General features: G+C 41.6%; 1 protein-coding gene across 2 annotated transcripts in view; it reads right to left on the reverse strand.

The window, feature by feature from the left end:
* Nucleotides 1-14228, reverse strand: part of CDH20 (cadherin 20) — a 220711-nt gene that overhangs the window by 41513 nt on the left and 164970 nt on the right. For both annotated transcript variants that reach the window (XM_008013897.3, XM_008013896.3), the window contains 4 exons: nt 11021-11315; nt 10016-10135; nt 7410-7577; nt 3019-3206 (listed from right to left, as the gene is read on the reverse strand). In XM_008013897.3, coding sequence (XP_008012088.1) covers nt 3019-3206; nt 7410-7577; nt 10016-10135; nt 11021-11315 — 771 coding nt within the window. The remainder of the gene's footprint in view (nt 1-3018; nt 3207-7409; nt 7578-10015; nt 10136-11020; nt 11316-14228) is intronic.

The raw sequence follows: 14228 nt of genomic DNA on the forward strand, positions 1-14228 counted from the left end.
AGTCGCTTGCAATCTCATTTGTTTTATTTGCTTTAAGTACCATCTATATGCTTATGACTCCCAAATTCATATTTCCAGCCCAGAACCCTTCTACAAACTCCTCACTCTTAAAACCAAAGCCATGACATGTCTTTACTTGATGTCTAATAGACTCTGCAAATGTCACATGTATGTCCAGAACTGAATTCCAATACTTGTCACCCCTGCCACCTGCTCTACCTGCAGACTTCCCTGTCTCAGTTAATGGCAACTCCATTCTTCTTGTTGCTCGGTTGACTCTTCTCTTTCTTCCATATCCTCATCCACGTTTTTAGGAAATCCTGTTGGCTCTACTTTCAAATTATGTACAGATTCTGACCACTTCTTATCACCTCCATTCCCATTACTTAGGTGAAACTGTCATCATTTCTTACCTGGATTATTGCAGTAGCTTCTCAGTTGGTCTCCCTCTTTCCATCCTTCTCTCCTTAAACTCCCCCCACCTCAACACAGCCTACTGAGTATTTTATAATGAAAACCCAGCCATGTCATACATCTGTTAAAAATCCTTCAGTCATTCCCCATTTTACTCAGAGTAAAAACCAAAGTCCTTATAGTTAGCCTATATGGTCCTAAATGATTTGGTTCCTTTGTTACTTTTCAGGCCTCATCTCCTAAGAGTCCCCCACTCCACTCAGCCTTATGACCCCGCCGTTGCTGTTGTTGAAATACAGCAGGCATGGTCCCACCTCAGAGCCTTTGCAATGGCGGTCCTTTTGCTTGGAACACTTTCCTCAATAGTTCATGCCCATTCTCTTCTCTTTAGGACTGCCATGTGCGCTTTTCACAAAGAGTCACTGATAGTGAACCTCCCACACTGTCAACCTGCTTAACTCAGTGGTGTGACTCAGCTCACTGTAAGTCTTTACATAAATGCCACTTCTCTGTGATACCAGTCCCAACCACCCAATTTATTTAATTTTATTTTTCCATAGGTTATTGGGGTACAGGTGGCATTTGGTTACATGAGTAAGTTGTTTAGTGCTGATTTGTGAGATTTTGGTGCACCCATCACCTGAGCAGTGTACGCTGCACCATATTTGTAGTCTTTTATCCATCACCCCCTGCCACTCTTCCCCCCAAGTCCCCAAAGTGCATCGTATCATTCTTATGCCTTTGTGCCCTCAAAGCTTAGTTCCTACCTATCAGTGAGAACATATGATGTTTGGTTTTCCATTCCTGAGTTACATCACTTAGAATAATAGTCTCCAATTGGCCGGGCGCAGTAGCTCATGCCTGTAATCCCAGCACTTTGGGAGGCTGAGGCAGGCAGATTACCTGAGCTCAGGAGTTCTCGACCAGCCTGGGCAACATGGTGAAACCCTGTCTCTACTAAAATAGAAAAAGTTAGCCGTGCATGGCAGTGTGCACCCATAGTCCCAGCTACTTGGGAGGCTGAGGCAGGAGAATTACTTGAACCTGGGAGGCGGAGGTTGCAGTGAGCTGAGATTGCGCTACTGTACTCCAGCCTGGGTGACAAAGCAAGACTGCATCTCAAAAAAGGAGGAAAAAAAAAAAGTCTCCAATGTCATCCAGGTCATTGAAAATGCTGTTAGTCCATTCCTTTTTATGGCTGTGTAGTATTCCATCATATATATTTACCACAGTTTTTTTAATCCACTCTTTGATTGGTGGGCATTTAGCCAACCATCCAGTTTAAATTGGAAACCATCTTAGCTTTCCTGGCCTCACTTACTTTGTTTTATTCTGCTCCCCCCCCATATCAATTATTACCTTCTTTTTTTAAAATTTTTTATTTTATTTTATTTTATTTTTTTGAGACGGAGTCTTGCTCTGTCGTCCAGGCTGGAGTGCAGTGGTGCAATCTCGGCTCACTGCAAGCTCCGCCTCCCGGGTTCGCGCCATTCTCCTGCCTCAGCCTCCCGAGTAGCTGGGACTACAGGCGCCCGCCACCTCGCCCGGCTAGTTTTTTGTACTTTTTAGTAGCGACGGGGTTTCACCATGTTAGCCAGGATGGTCTCGATCTCCTGACCTCGTGATCCGCCCGTCTCGGCCTTCCAAAGTGCTGGGATTACAGGCTTGAGCCACCACGCCTGGCCTAATTATTGCCTTCTAATAAACTACTTTAGTGACTTGATGTTTTGATTGTCTTCTTCCCTTGCTAGAATGTAAACTCCATGAGGGCAGAGATTTTTGGTTGTTTTACTTACTCTGTGTTAAATGCCTATAACAATATCTGGCACATAGGCGGCACTCAATAAATATTTGTTGAGTATATCATTTAAAATATATTGAGTTTTAAAATGCATTCAACATAGAGAAGGAAAGTTAAATCAATGAGTTTTAAAATTAATGTATTTCATTAGATATATATTTGCTAGGGAGTTAAAGATTCAATTTTTAAAAAGTTTTATCTTCTAGCTGGGTATATCCATATGTGCTTTATGTGACAGAAAGAATCGGTAGCTTATCTTGGTACCTTATCATAAAACAAAGGAATTTCAAGTGATAACAGCCATTCAGCAGGTATGTTTGATAAAGCTTTTTCAAGTTTAATTAGAATTTACAGATCTTTGAGAAGCAATTAAAAAATGCCTGCATGTTATTTATTGATTCATAAATATTATTATGGCTTGCTTTATTGGTATGTATGGGATGCTACAATGCATGTGTTATTCAAGTGCAAATATTGATCAAGTCATTAACATCATTAGAAAATTAAGCTACAACAGTTTTTTAAGTGGCTAGATAGAAGGAATGTATTTAGAAATATATTTATAATATATTTTTATCATGACCTGGTACCTTTTCAGTAAAATGATGGCACAGCCAGTGTTTGCATGTAAACATAAGGAGTAAGAGGTTTTCTGTTCTTTTTTTTTTTTTTTTAAATAATAGGAAAGCGCTTTTATCAGAGGATTTGAAGCAATGCATATCAGTAATACAATAGTCCTTACTAGCATTTCATAAACATTCAAAGCACCCATGAAAGTGGTTTAGAAAAAGGAATTGGATTACCTTCTTCACAGTTATGATACCAACTTGGAAATTGGGATCTGTGCTAATGTCAAAGGCATCTGCACCATCTCCATCCACAATAGTGTATTTCATCTCTGCATTTATGCCTTCATCCAAGTCCTTGGCAAACACTCTCCCGACAGTGGAGCTAATTGGAGCTGATTCCAACACACTCATCTGGTAATGTTCTACAAAGAAAAGCCAGGACACGCATTCTTGATAATCCGTCAGTATAAAAAAATGCCTCATCATTATCATATCTTATCAGGGGTGCTGTGCAAAATATCTTTCTTCTGGGTTCAAAACGTAAAACTTGAGTTTTCACAGATAAAAACTAAGGTCCAGAAAGGCTGAGCAGACGGTCATACGGGCCATAGCCTGTATTGGATGTTCAATAAAGAGGAGTCAAAAAAGCTTAAGTAGAACAGGGTGAAAGCAGAACGACTTAGTCCTAGTGACTGTAGCTTGAGTGGTAGGAAGTACCTTGCATTCAAATCTTTTAGTACTTCCTGGTGAACTGAAGTATTTCCTTAAATTGCAGTTCCTTCTGAGAGTGATAAACATTGTGGTCACAAAGTGCGTATTTACTCTGTTTTCGCTTCAAATGTCCACCTTTTCTTTCATGGCCTGGCCCGTGTGCTGAGTGCCTGTCTCTACGACCACTTGCTCAGAGGTCACGGAGATCAGTGATCTATAATGGGGGAGCAGCCGTGGAGAGCAAGCTCCATCAACTCCATGTGCTGCCCCTCAGTGTGTCCTTGTACCCGAGACTGCCCCGGGCTGCCTCTCCATGGACAGATCCTTCATGCTTCTTGTTTTCTTCCAGAATAAAATACTAAAAAGGTTCTCACATATGTAAGACTCTCAGAGTTGGTCATCTCCTTTTGGACATAACATCCTGAGCTCACAATTAAATTTAGTTCACTTTCATCTCCATGAATTCATATTTTACCAACTTACCTTTTCTGGGGCTCAGCTTTTTGACATTCTTTGTTATTTTGTCAATCATAATGTGACTGACTAAATAACAGAGAAAAATCACACAATCACATTTTCCATATGTCCGTGTTCCCTTTTATTCTAATATGCTTTGTAAGATATAGCCTCGGGTGTGAGGGCTTGAGTTTCACAAAGATTCAGGGAGGTTGACAGCACCCAGCCAGCTCACAGCACCCTGCCTTGCACAGGAGAAGAAATGATGCCTGTTCTTTACAAATATGAGCCAGGAAATCTTTAAAGTTTGTATTAAGCTGGCAGGCAATTGGATTTCATGATCTCTTTCCATTTACTTCCAAAGTTGTTGATGGATTACACTTTGCTGTTGCAGAACTTTTGGGAAAAACAAGCATCTGCCTACAATGTTCGTCATCCCAATCAAGCTATGTTATATGTTTAAGCATCAACATGATACATTATATTATAAATAAATAGCTTGAGATCTTGATGTTTCATTATGTTTGGGTCTATTAAAGGTGACTGAGCTTGTTCAATGTAAAATAGTAGGTGTGTCATTTTGTCAACATTCCATAATCAGTTATAGTAATATTTGTGAAAAAGAAGCAAAATGGAATTCCTGCAATGAGGACTCATTAGATTAATTAGGCATAAGAGTATAGCCAAGATAGGTTTACGGAATATCAAGGTCATCCAAACTTAGTTTTAGCAAATAGATGGGGAACTATTTAATGAAGAGAGAATGCAAAGTTTTAAAAGGTCAAAAAGGAGGAAGCAGCGATAATGTGTGTAGAATGCATAGAGACACAGAGATTTAAATTTTTTACATTTCTGTTTTGTCTTCCATGAAACATAATCCATACTTCCACTCTATCCTAGAGTCTCCCTTAAAACTATATTTTGAAAAAGTGATAACTTAAAATGTGTACTTTAGAATGGCGTTAGGATGTTGGGGCTGGTTGTGGTGGCTCATGCCTGTATTATCAGCACCTTGGGAACCTGAGGAAGGCAGATGATTTAAGCCCAAGAGTTCAAGACCAGCCTGGGCAACATGACAAAATCCCATCTCTACAAAAAATACAAAAATTAGCTGGTCATGGTGGTGTGCACCTGTCGTTCTGGCTATTCAGGAGCTGAGGTGGGAGGATTGCTTGATCCTGGGGGTTGAGGCTACAGTGAGCTGTGATTGCACCACTGCAGTCCAGCTTGGGTGACAGAGCAAGACCCTGTCTCAGAAAAACAAAAAAAAGATCTTGGTTTGGGAGGCAAGGCTAAAACCCCAGTAATCCTTGTATTGTGTTCTGCTATTGTGAAGCTGCCGTGTTTGGGGTAACATGACTCCTGGCAATATGTCAGAATCCATCTACCTTTGAGCTATGTAATAACCTGAGCTATGTAATAAGCTGGTTGTACTGTCCCTTCTGCCTCCATCAGAGACACCTGTCTAGTGTCAAATGTAAAAAGCCAAATAGTTCAAGGGTGTTCAAGAATTTATAGTCTGTAGTGTGAGTAATATGAGCCCTTCATGAAGTAATGAAGATGGAACCCACAGGATCACTAAAGCAACACAAAGTCCATCCATGTGGCATTTCACAAACTGTTCTGTGATGCTCTCGTATTCTGTACTGTCAGACCAAGCAACTTAGGAACTTACTCACTTGCACCCTTTGTGAAATGCTTATCTAATATCCTGCTTTTTCCATCATGAATGCTTATGGGACTTTGTATATTCCGTTTACGTGTAAATATTTGAGCTCTCCTGTGTTTACATAGATACAAAGGAAGGTTCACTTGGTCTGACTGATTCAGAATGCAACTATTCATCTGACAGTCTGGCTAGTCTGGCTAGACTCTTTCTCTTTTTAGTTTTTTTTAGAGCTCCATTTCCCTAGCTAAGTGTTTCACCTGGATTTGCACTTCCTGCTCTCATTTCTCCTGCTGCTTCCTTCAGGCATCTGCTTCTCAAACGCACGTCTCCGTTCCTGGGCTCTGTTCCACGGTCATAGCTCTGTATTTCCACTTTCCTTAAGGACATTCAACCTGATTGTCCTGCTGTCACTTCATATTCAAATCTGAATTTGTCTCCCTCCTACACTACCACTCGTTCCATTATGCATCCTCTATTTTTATTAGTAGTACAATCCTTCTCCCTGTCATCCAGAGTGAAACCATTGTTGTCATCTTTGACTCCACCCTTTGCCAAGGTTCCCTTAGTCAGGAAATCAAGAGGCAGAAGTCCATGTTTTCTTATTTGTCCCATTCCACTCCTCCTGCTACTTCCTTAAGTCCTTAGCAGTTCAAGTCTGGACCACTCTAAATGTCTCCTAACCGACTCCCCTGCTCCTAGTCTCTGCCTTGCCAACCCCTCCTCTACATGGCTACCAAATTAGCCTTTCTTTATGTCTCCCTCTTGCTCAAAAACTTTTCTATGGCCTCCACTAAAGATACAGCACATTTGCAGGAGCCAGTTTTAATTTTAGGAGTCTTTGAACATAGAATGACATTGAAAACTTATTTCCAGTCAGGATGTTTTTTCCTCCATGCAGGTTTTTACTCCAATGAGCTCCAAGACGATAGAGACCTTGTTTTGTCTGTACACGGCTTTGTGATTCATTCGTAGAGTAGGGCCTGGAGTAAATATTTTTTGAATGAATGAATAAATGAATGACTTCCCCTTCTGGAATGTTTTCTTTTCTGCCTATATAAACCTGCTATGTTCTTTAGCCCCCTGTTGAAATCTCATCCTTCTGTGGAGGCTTCATTCTTCTCAGTTTATAAGAAGGCATCATTTTGCACTATTCAAGTGGCACCAAGTGCCACTATGGGTTAATTTTCCTGTGTGTAGAATGTGTCCTCCCAAGTGGATTTGAAGCTTCACAAGGGCAGGGACTGAGTTCTAAGCCTCTTGTGCTCTTCACGCCCTGTGCTCTCACCAAATAAGTGCTTGGTACCTACTGGAATGATTGGTGAAGATTGTCACATGGGCAGATGTGTCCATCTACAGCTTTGGCTATCAGTGAATACGTTCTCGATGGATCAGTATTGCCCCCTGGGGGCAAAAATAGGTTTGCAGGGGTGTGATGAAAAAAATCTTAGCTATTGCTAGTTTGTGGCCCACTGAAGGTCAGTTCTACCCAACAAACCTTATTCCTTAGTATTGCATTTTATGTAGGGTGGGTGGGCATGGAAATCAGGAAAGAAAGTAAAAAGATTCCACAGGGAGGAGAAAATGGAAACAAAATGTTTGAGAAATCCTGGTTTAGTACTATGGGAAGCTGGAACCCTGAAGGGAAATAGTTATGCGAGAATTGCATGATGAATGTAAGAAAGTAATCTATGGATAATTGAACTTAATGAGGAAACTCAAACTGGCCTTTCTTCCGCACCTCTGTCATCTCTGGGCCCGCGGTCTGTGCTCTCTTGGGTTAGGTACTCACTCTGGGGAAAGCGGGGTGGGTTGTCATTGACATCTGAGAGGGTGATGTTGACTGTTGTGGTCCCAGCTAATCCTCCAAGCTGCCCTCCCATGTCCTTGGCTTGGATAATCACTTCGTAGTATTCTTTGGCTTCTCTGTCCATGTTCATGAGCGCTGTCCTAATTACACCTGCAGGATAGAAATGACTTTGTTTTTGAAAATAAAACCACAGGACCAGTTTTTAAAGACTGGTTTCTAGGTGTCTCCCTGGTGCACTGTTAATGCCTAGAAGTGAGGTGCAAGTCACCTGTGCTTTTAAATTTGAGGTAAGAAATCTCAACTTCAAAAATGGGCTGTACTGAAATCAGTGGTGAATGAAAACTGTTTTATTCCAGAAGGAAGAGCTCAGAGGGCTGGTTTCTTCTGGCAGCATTACTGAAAGTGAACAGGAGGTGGCAGCAGTGTTTCTCTTACAGATCTGGGAAATTGCAGTCCAAGGCGATTTCTGACAGCTCTGTCTCACCAAGGAAAACTGGGGTCTTTGGGTCCAGAAAACAAAGCCTCATATGTCTACAAATCTGTGAATTTAGATAATTCTCCTTCAGTTTCTTCAGCCCCTAGAGCCCTTGTTGTGTGAATGGCTCTTCTTTAGGTAACTCATTCCTGCATTTTCTTGCCTCCCTACTACCTGTAAGCAGGGTTGGAATTCTAATTGGATTTTCCTGTTGTTACGTATTCATTCTGTTTTGTGATATTCTTCTGTTTACCTCTGTGCTTTACTGAATTCTGTGAGCTAGGATATGAAAGATGCTCTGTGAGCTGTTTATTTTTACCATGCATAAGAGATGAACTTCCCCAGACAGCAAGCAGCAGATACGGTTTCACTTAAGAAGAGGGGCCTACACCACAATCCGTTGAAATGTGTTGTGATCCTGCCACGCCTGTACAGTAATGTTTTATCTCCCCTTTAACACTTCAGCTTAAAAAAGTTGACTTCTATACACTCTAGGCAAAGATTAAAGACTTATTTATTACAGCCTTACAACATGACTCTTGGCTAGGTAGACCTTTTGCATGAAAATGGAAGGGATTGGGAATAATAATCCACCCAGTTTACTCCTATAATGTATATATTGCCTTATAGTAATAACATTCTCAAGTGGTATATGCAGCATTTTCTTTTTTAAAAGGCCCCCCATGGGCACAGCAATAACTATCTGTTCATGTATTTTTGACCTTAACACTACAGATGCCCCTGGGAGCTGTCAAAATAATGTAAGACTCTTCTTAGGATATAAAGGACACATTACCCTCTTCCTCCCTGTATTTTTCCTCCCTGTGGGCACCCTTCATCTCTTCATTCTCCCCCTTGCCCTTAGTAGAATTGTTAAAGTTACTGTTTTATAGAAGTCCCTAACTGCAGTCTTTTTTCTTTCCTCCTCCTAATTTACACTCCCTTACTACTTTTATGATACAGTTTTCTGAATGTCTGGTTTCCCTCAGGACTTCTGGGAAAAAAATTCGATCAGGTTGCTAATAATAGAAATGTATTTTTTCTTTTTCAAATAAAGAGGTGACTTTGAGTGTTCACCATTAACTTTATTCTGTGGCTGTTTCTTTACTCAGGTTCCTTGTTAATCACTCCTAGGTCCCATGTTTACCCTCATATAAAATGGAAGTAATAATGCTTCCTATATCTTTTGCTAGTTTACAAGATTATTGGGAAGTTCAACTATGGCATCATTTATGAAAGTAATAGGGGAAGCTTGGCACAAGTATAAAATAATGACATCACAATAACTTTGCCAAGCTCAAACATATTAAATGAAATCTTTCATACATCCAAACATAAATTCTGTAGCCAAAGCTGTTGGGTAAGACAGAAATAAATAAGCAAACAAAACACCAAACTTCTGTTTGTCATTTTCTGCCACATTGCTCCTCACCCATTCAGTTCTCTCTGATGTCCTCCCTGTGAGAGCTTCCCAATCAGGACCTGCCTTTTGGGGGCCACATCCCACATGGTCTTTCCTCCCTCATCAAAACCTGTCTACCCCAGCAACCATTCATTTTGGACTTCGCTGCTGAGTGCACAGTGGTTGGTTCAATAGAAAGAACATCAGACCACGTGTCAAGAGGCCTCTCTACACTAGATGAGCTTTAGTAGCTCTGTTTCCCGATTGCTTTATCTGTTAAGCAAATGGTGACAGACTGGATGATTCCCCCAAGGCTCTTTCCAGTTTCACAATCAATGCTTCTATTTCTCTAATGACCCAGATGAATGTATCAATCCTCTTGGGTCTTCATGGGGTTATAAAAGACCTTAGTCCCCGGGAATAAATATAACCATAGGATTTTTTGAAGGCCTAGTGGGGAGCTACTTTGTGTGTGTACGCAAAGGGGCTTTTTGCCTCTCCATGTAGATACTGCCCATTGTCTATGCATAGCACTGCTCTTACCCATCAGGGCAGTGCTAGTTTGCTCTCTTAATCCTAAAGCTTATAGCAATCTTCTCTGGTTAATACGCTCCCTGGAGAGTCCTTGGAAAGGAGAGTTGGGTCTGTCATAGCAGTAGTTATAAATTATCAGGGAATAAACACCACTGACTCGACCCTTGCATCAGATACCTGTTTTAGAGTCCACAGAAAAATATGGCTGGCCCTGAAGAATGCTGTACACCACCCGGGCGCTGTTGCCGTAGGTCGGGTCATCTGCATCCGTGGCTGTCACTTGGATGACAGAGGTACCTGGGGAAGAGAAGTAGAAACCTGTTCAAGTGTAATAACTAAAGGCTGGATGCAATCCCGAACGGTCCATCTTAAAGCATTTGCAAATGTGTTTGCTTCATTGCGAGAGTCCCCTTCTAGGTCAAGCTTCCATAGCTCTTACCTTGTACCTGTTTAGTAGGGATGAGAGTTATTTGTGCTTTAAATTCTGAATGACTGGTAAGAACACAGCCTTTGGGCTCTTCATTGCTTTTTTTTTTTTTTAGATGGAGTCTCACTCTGTCACCAGGCTGGAGTGCAGTGGCGCACGATCTCAGCTCACTGAAATCTCTACCTCCTGGGTTCAAGTGATTCCCCCGCCTCAGCCTGCTCAGTAGCTGGGACTACAGGTGTGCACCACCACACCAGGCTAATTTTTTGGTATTTTAATAGAGACAGGGTATTTAGTAGAGATGGAGTTTCACCATTTTGGCCAGGGTCTCCTGACCTTGTGGTCCACCTGCCTCGGCCTCCCAAAGTTTTGGGATTACAGGCATGAGCCACTGTGCCCAGCCCTATTGCTCTTTTGATAATAACAAAACATTTCTCCCTTATGAAACAAATATTTTTCAACCATTTATTGATTTATCTGTCTAGCTAATATTTTGTTTTTAAAGAATCAGAACTAACAAACAATAATAGGCTTATTATTATTGTTACTTGCTCTGTTTGATTCCAGTGTTTAAGTAGCTTCCTGCCAGCCACAGGGCTTGGTCGTCATTTTTGGTTGCTTTATAATTTGTGAGCTGGTCCTGTCATGCTCTCCTGTTCTGAATATATGTGTACCTACGTGTGTGTGGGTATGTGCGTGTGTGTATGTGTGTATAGGATGTGCTGTTTGTGAAAATCAGTGAGTCACTACCTTACCCACTGGGGACATTTCTGGCACAGTGGCGACATAAGGTCCATCCAGGAACTTGGGCTCGTTGTCATTGATGTCTTGAATTTTGATGATGAACTCCGACTCTGGCTCCATGGGCCTGCCCGTCCGCCTGTCTAGGGCTTGAGCCCTTAAAGTATACTGGGCTCTTTCCTCTCGATCGAGTCTCTGAATGGCATGGATGTCTCCTGTGGTGTCGTCGATGGTAAATACGATGCCAGCACCTTCTCCCGAGAGGATGTATTTGATGGATCCATCTCCCCTGTCCATATCTGAATGAAGCTGGGAGAGGAAAGCACCTAATTCTCATCATGGATGTCAACAGAAAACACATTGATTTTCAATTTGTTACAAACTTATAACCTCCCTTTACATAAGGAGATTTTTTTTTTTTAACTCAAATGTTTAATAAGTCTGTCTACAAAGAACTAGTATGCATTGGACACGATTGTGTCAAGGAGTGGATGTAGGTTGATGAATAAGTAAAATTTTCCATGACACATTCTGTATCCTGAACTTACCATTATTTAAACGAAATTATTCTCCCCATTAAGTATAGAAAACAGGAACTCTGGAAAATGAAGATCCCCAATGTTAGAATAAGAACAAGTTTCATAAGGAGGAATCCTACCTTTCCATTTAAGAAAAATAAAAGTAAAATAAAATGGATAAGCCTAAACATGTTAAAATGAAGAAATTGCCATAATTTTTGTAGTATCAAACAGTTTTATGACAATTCAAGTTGGCTAATAAGCTGATGGAAGTAGTTTATAAAAAGGTTAAGAGCACTGCAGTGGGAAAAGTGAATGACCTCTGTGGATTCTTTCTTACATTCTGTGATCCTAGTTCTGTAGTTTCATTCAGTAGGACTGGGCTTGTGGTTCAGGCGTCAAATGGAATTTAACTGCTGGTTATGTTTCTTTACATCAGTATGTGTCTCCTTTAGATGGGACTGGTTCTTGGGTTCATAACTGAGTCACTTAAATCTATATGTGGATGGTTGAGTTAGGGACATGCTTTTATCTGACCATGCAGCTATATTCCCTCTCAGAATACTTTTTTTTTTTTTTTTTTTTTTTTTTGGAGACAGAGTCTCGCTCCGTCGCCCAGGCTGGAGTGCAGTGGCATGATTTTGGCTCACTGCAACCTCCACCTCCCGGGTTCAAATGATTCTCCTGCCTCAGGCTCCCAAATAGCTGGGATTACAGGCATGCACCACCATGCCTGGCTAGTTTTTACATTTTTAGTACAGAGGGGGTTTCGCCACATTGGTCAGGCTGGTCTCGAACTCCTGACCTCAGGTGATCTACCCACCTCGGCCTCCCAAAGTGCTGGGATTATAGGTGTGAGGCACTGCACCCAGCCAAAATACTTTTAATAACTCCCAAAAGGAGTCCAGGAGTACTATATTTTTAAAATCTCAGGCCTATAAACATATTTCTGCATCTATAATATCTACTGAATTGCAGATAGTATGTATAGGTGGCAAGAACCCTGTAATTTTGAGTAACCCTATAGGTAATGGTCTCTTTCTAAAGGTGGTAACAAAACAATTAGTTAAATGTAGTCAGCCACTCCGTTGTTGCCTGGGTTGTTAGCACTTTGCGTAGTCCAGGGTGAAGTTCATGAGATTAGTTCAAAAATAGCCAGCATTAGGCCTGGGGCAGGGAGTCCAATGTATCTGGCCTGAACAGTGTCTAGGCCAGTTATAAATTCAGGGCCCTTGATGAGTTATTTTATGTTTATAACCATTAATTTCCTTATAAATGTGAGGACAACACTAATACTTATTCTGAAGGGTCACTGGGATCATTAGAGATTAATGCACTGGAGACACCCAGCACAGTACTTTTCCCATCATAGAAAGGCCATAAATGGGGCCAGCCATGATACACGTGAATGGAGAAAAGGGTATTAGCACACTCAGCTCTTCTCTGCTCCCTGCAGACCTCCAGGAGGGTGGCAGAGAGGAAAAACAACCTGTTGGCTTTTTTGTCTTGCACAGTCTCGTGGTAAAAGCTGCGGAAGGCCGCCTGAAGCATGGCTGAGACAGTGTTACTCTGAGGATTAAACGGCATGATCACCAATAAAACACCTGCAAATGCATCCACAACAGCCTCCGACGGGGATGGGTTTGGAGGCTGTGGCTGGCTTTGAGCTGAACTCAGATTGACTCATGGCCAAATCATGCAGGCAACGGTTTTGCTGCCTGGAGGAACTCAGCTGTGTCTTATCTAGAAAAGGGAACTAAGGGAATAAAACTGACTGAAAAAATAGTTGTGGACTTTTCTCTACATATTTTATTTAGAATATGAAGTTCTCACATTGCCTCATTTTGTATACAGTATTTTCTTTTTTCTTTCTTTTTTTTTTTCAATCCAAATCTTCTGTTTATGCAGTTATAAACAGTAGAGGTGCCCAACTCTTGTGTAGAATAGAAAGCCATTTCATTTGGACCTGGGTACAAAGAAATAAAAATCTATTCCATTGGGAACTGTGTTCTGAGGCAGAGGAACAGAAGTGTGGGCAGAACAAGGATTTCAGAAGGTGTTTTAAATTTAAAAAATGTATACGTATGCATATAGGTGTATGTTTACATATACAACAGTGTATGTATGTAATTTTATGGCATGGTGGCATAGGAGTTTTAATAAAATTGGTTTAATTTAGGGCACTGCTGATTGTGTAGGGAAGGAAAAATAGGAGCTGACAGAAGGGCCACCCCAGGACTGTTCCGAGGTGCAATATATATCAAATAAAACCTTTTGTTCCGTGATCCTTGAAATACTCAGCACACCTTTGATCCCAGCAGGCGGCAGGTAAGCGTGCTGTAAGCATTTTAAGAAAGGACAGCAGCAGAGCTCAGGGCAGGGTGCCCCTGACTCCTGGGAGCTCGCTGGTGCCACGTGGAGTCTGGGCTGAGGCTCGGGTGTGAGGCCTTCGCTTTCCGTGTGACATTCATCTTGTTGTGGCCTGACATCTTGTAAGTGCATAATGAAACTGTTTTGGAAGAAGGGTCTGGGGGAGGGCGAAAGTTCCATGTGGATGGTGCTAGCCCTGGAGCAGCCGGCCGCGGTGGCTCAAGCCTGTAATCCCAGCACTTTGGGAGGCCGAGGTGGGGGGATCACGAGGTCAGGAGATCGAGACCATCCTGGCTAACAAGGTGAAACCCCGTCTCTACTAAAAATACAAAAA

The sequence above is a fragment of the Chlorocebus sabaeus genome, chromosome 18 (genome assembly GCF_047675955.1).
Source record: "Chlorocebus sabaeus isolate Y175 chromosome 18, mChlSab1.0.hap1, whole genome shotgun sequence".
Lineage (NCBI taxonomy): Eukaryota > Metazoa > Chordata > Mammalia > Primates > Cercopithecidae > Chlorocebus > Chlorocebus sabaeus.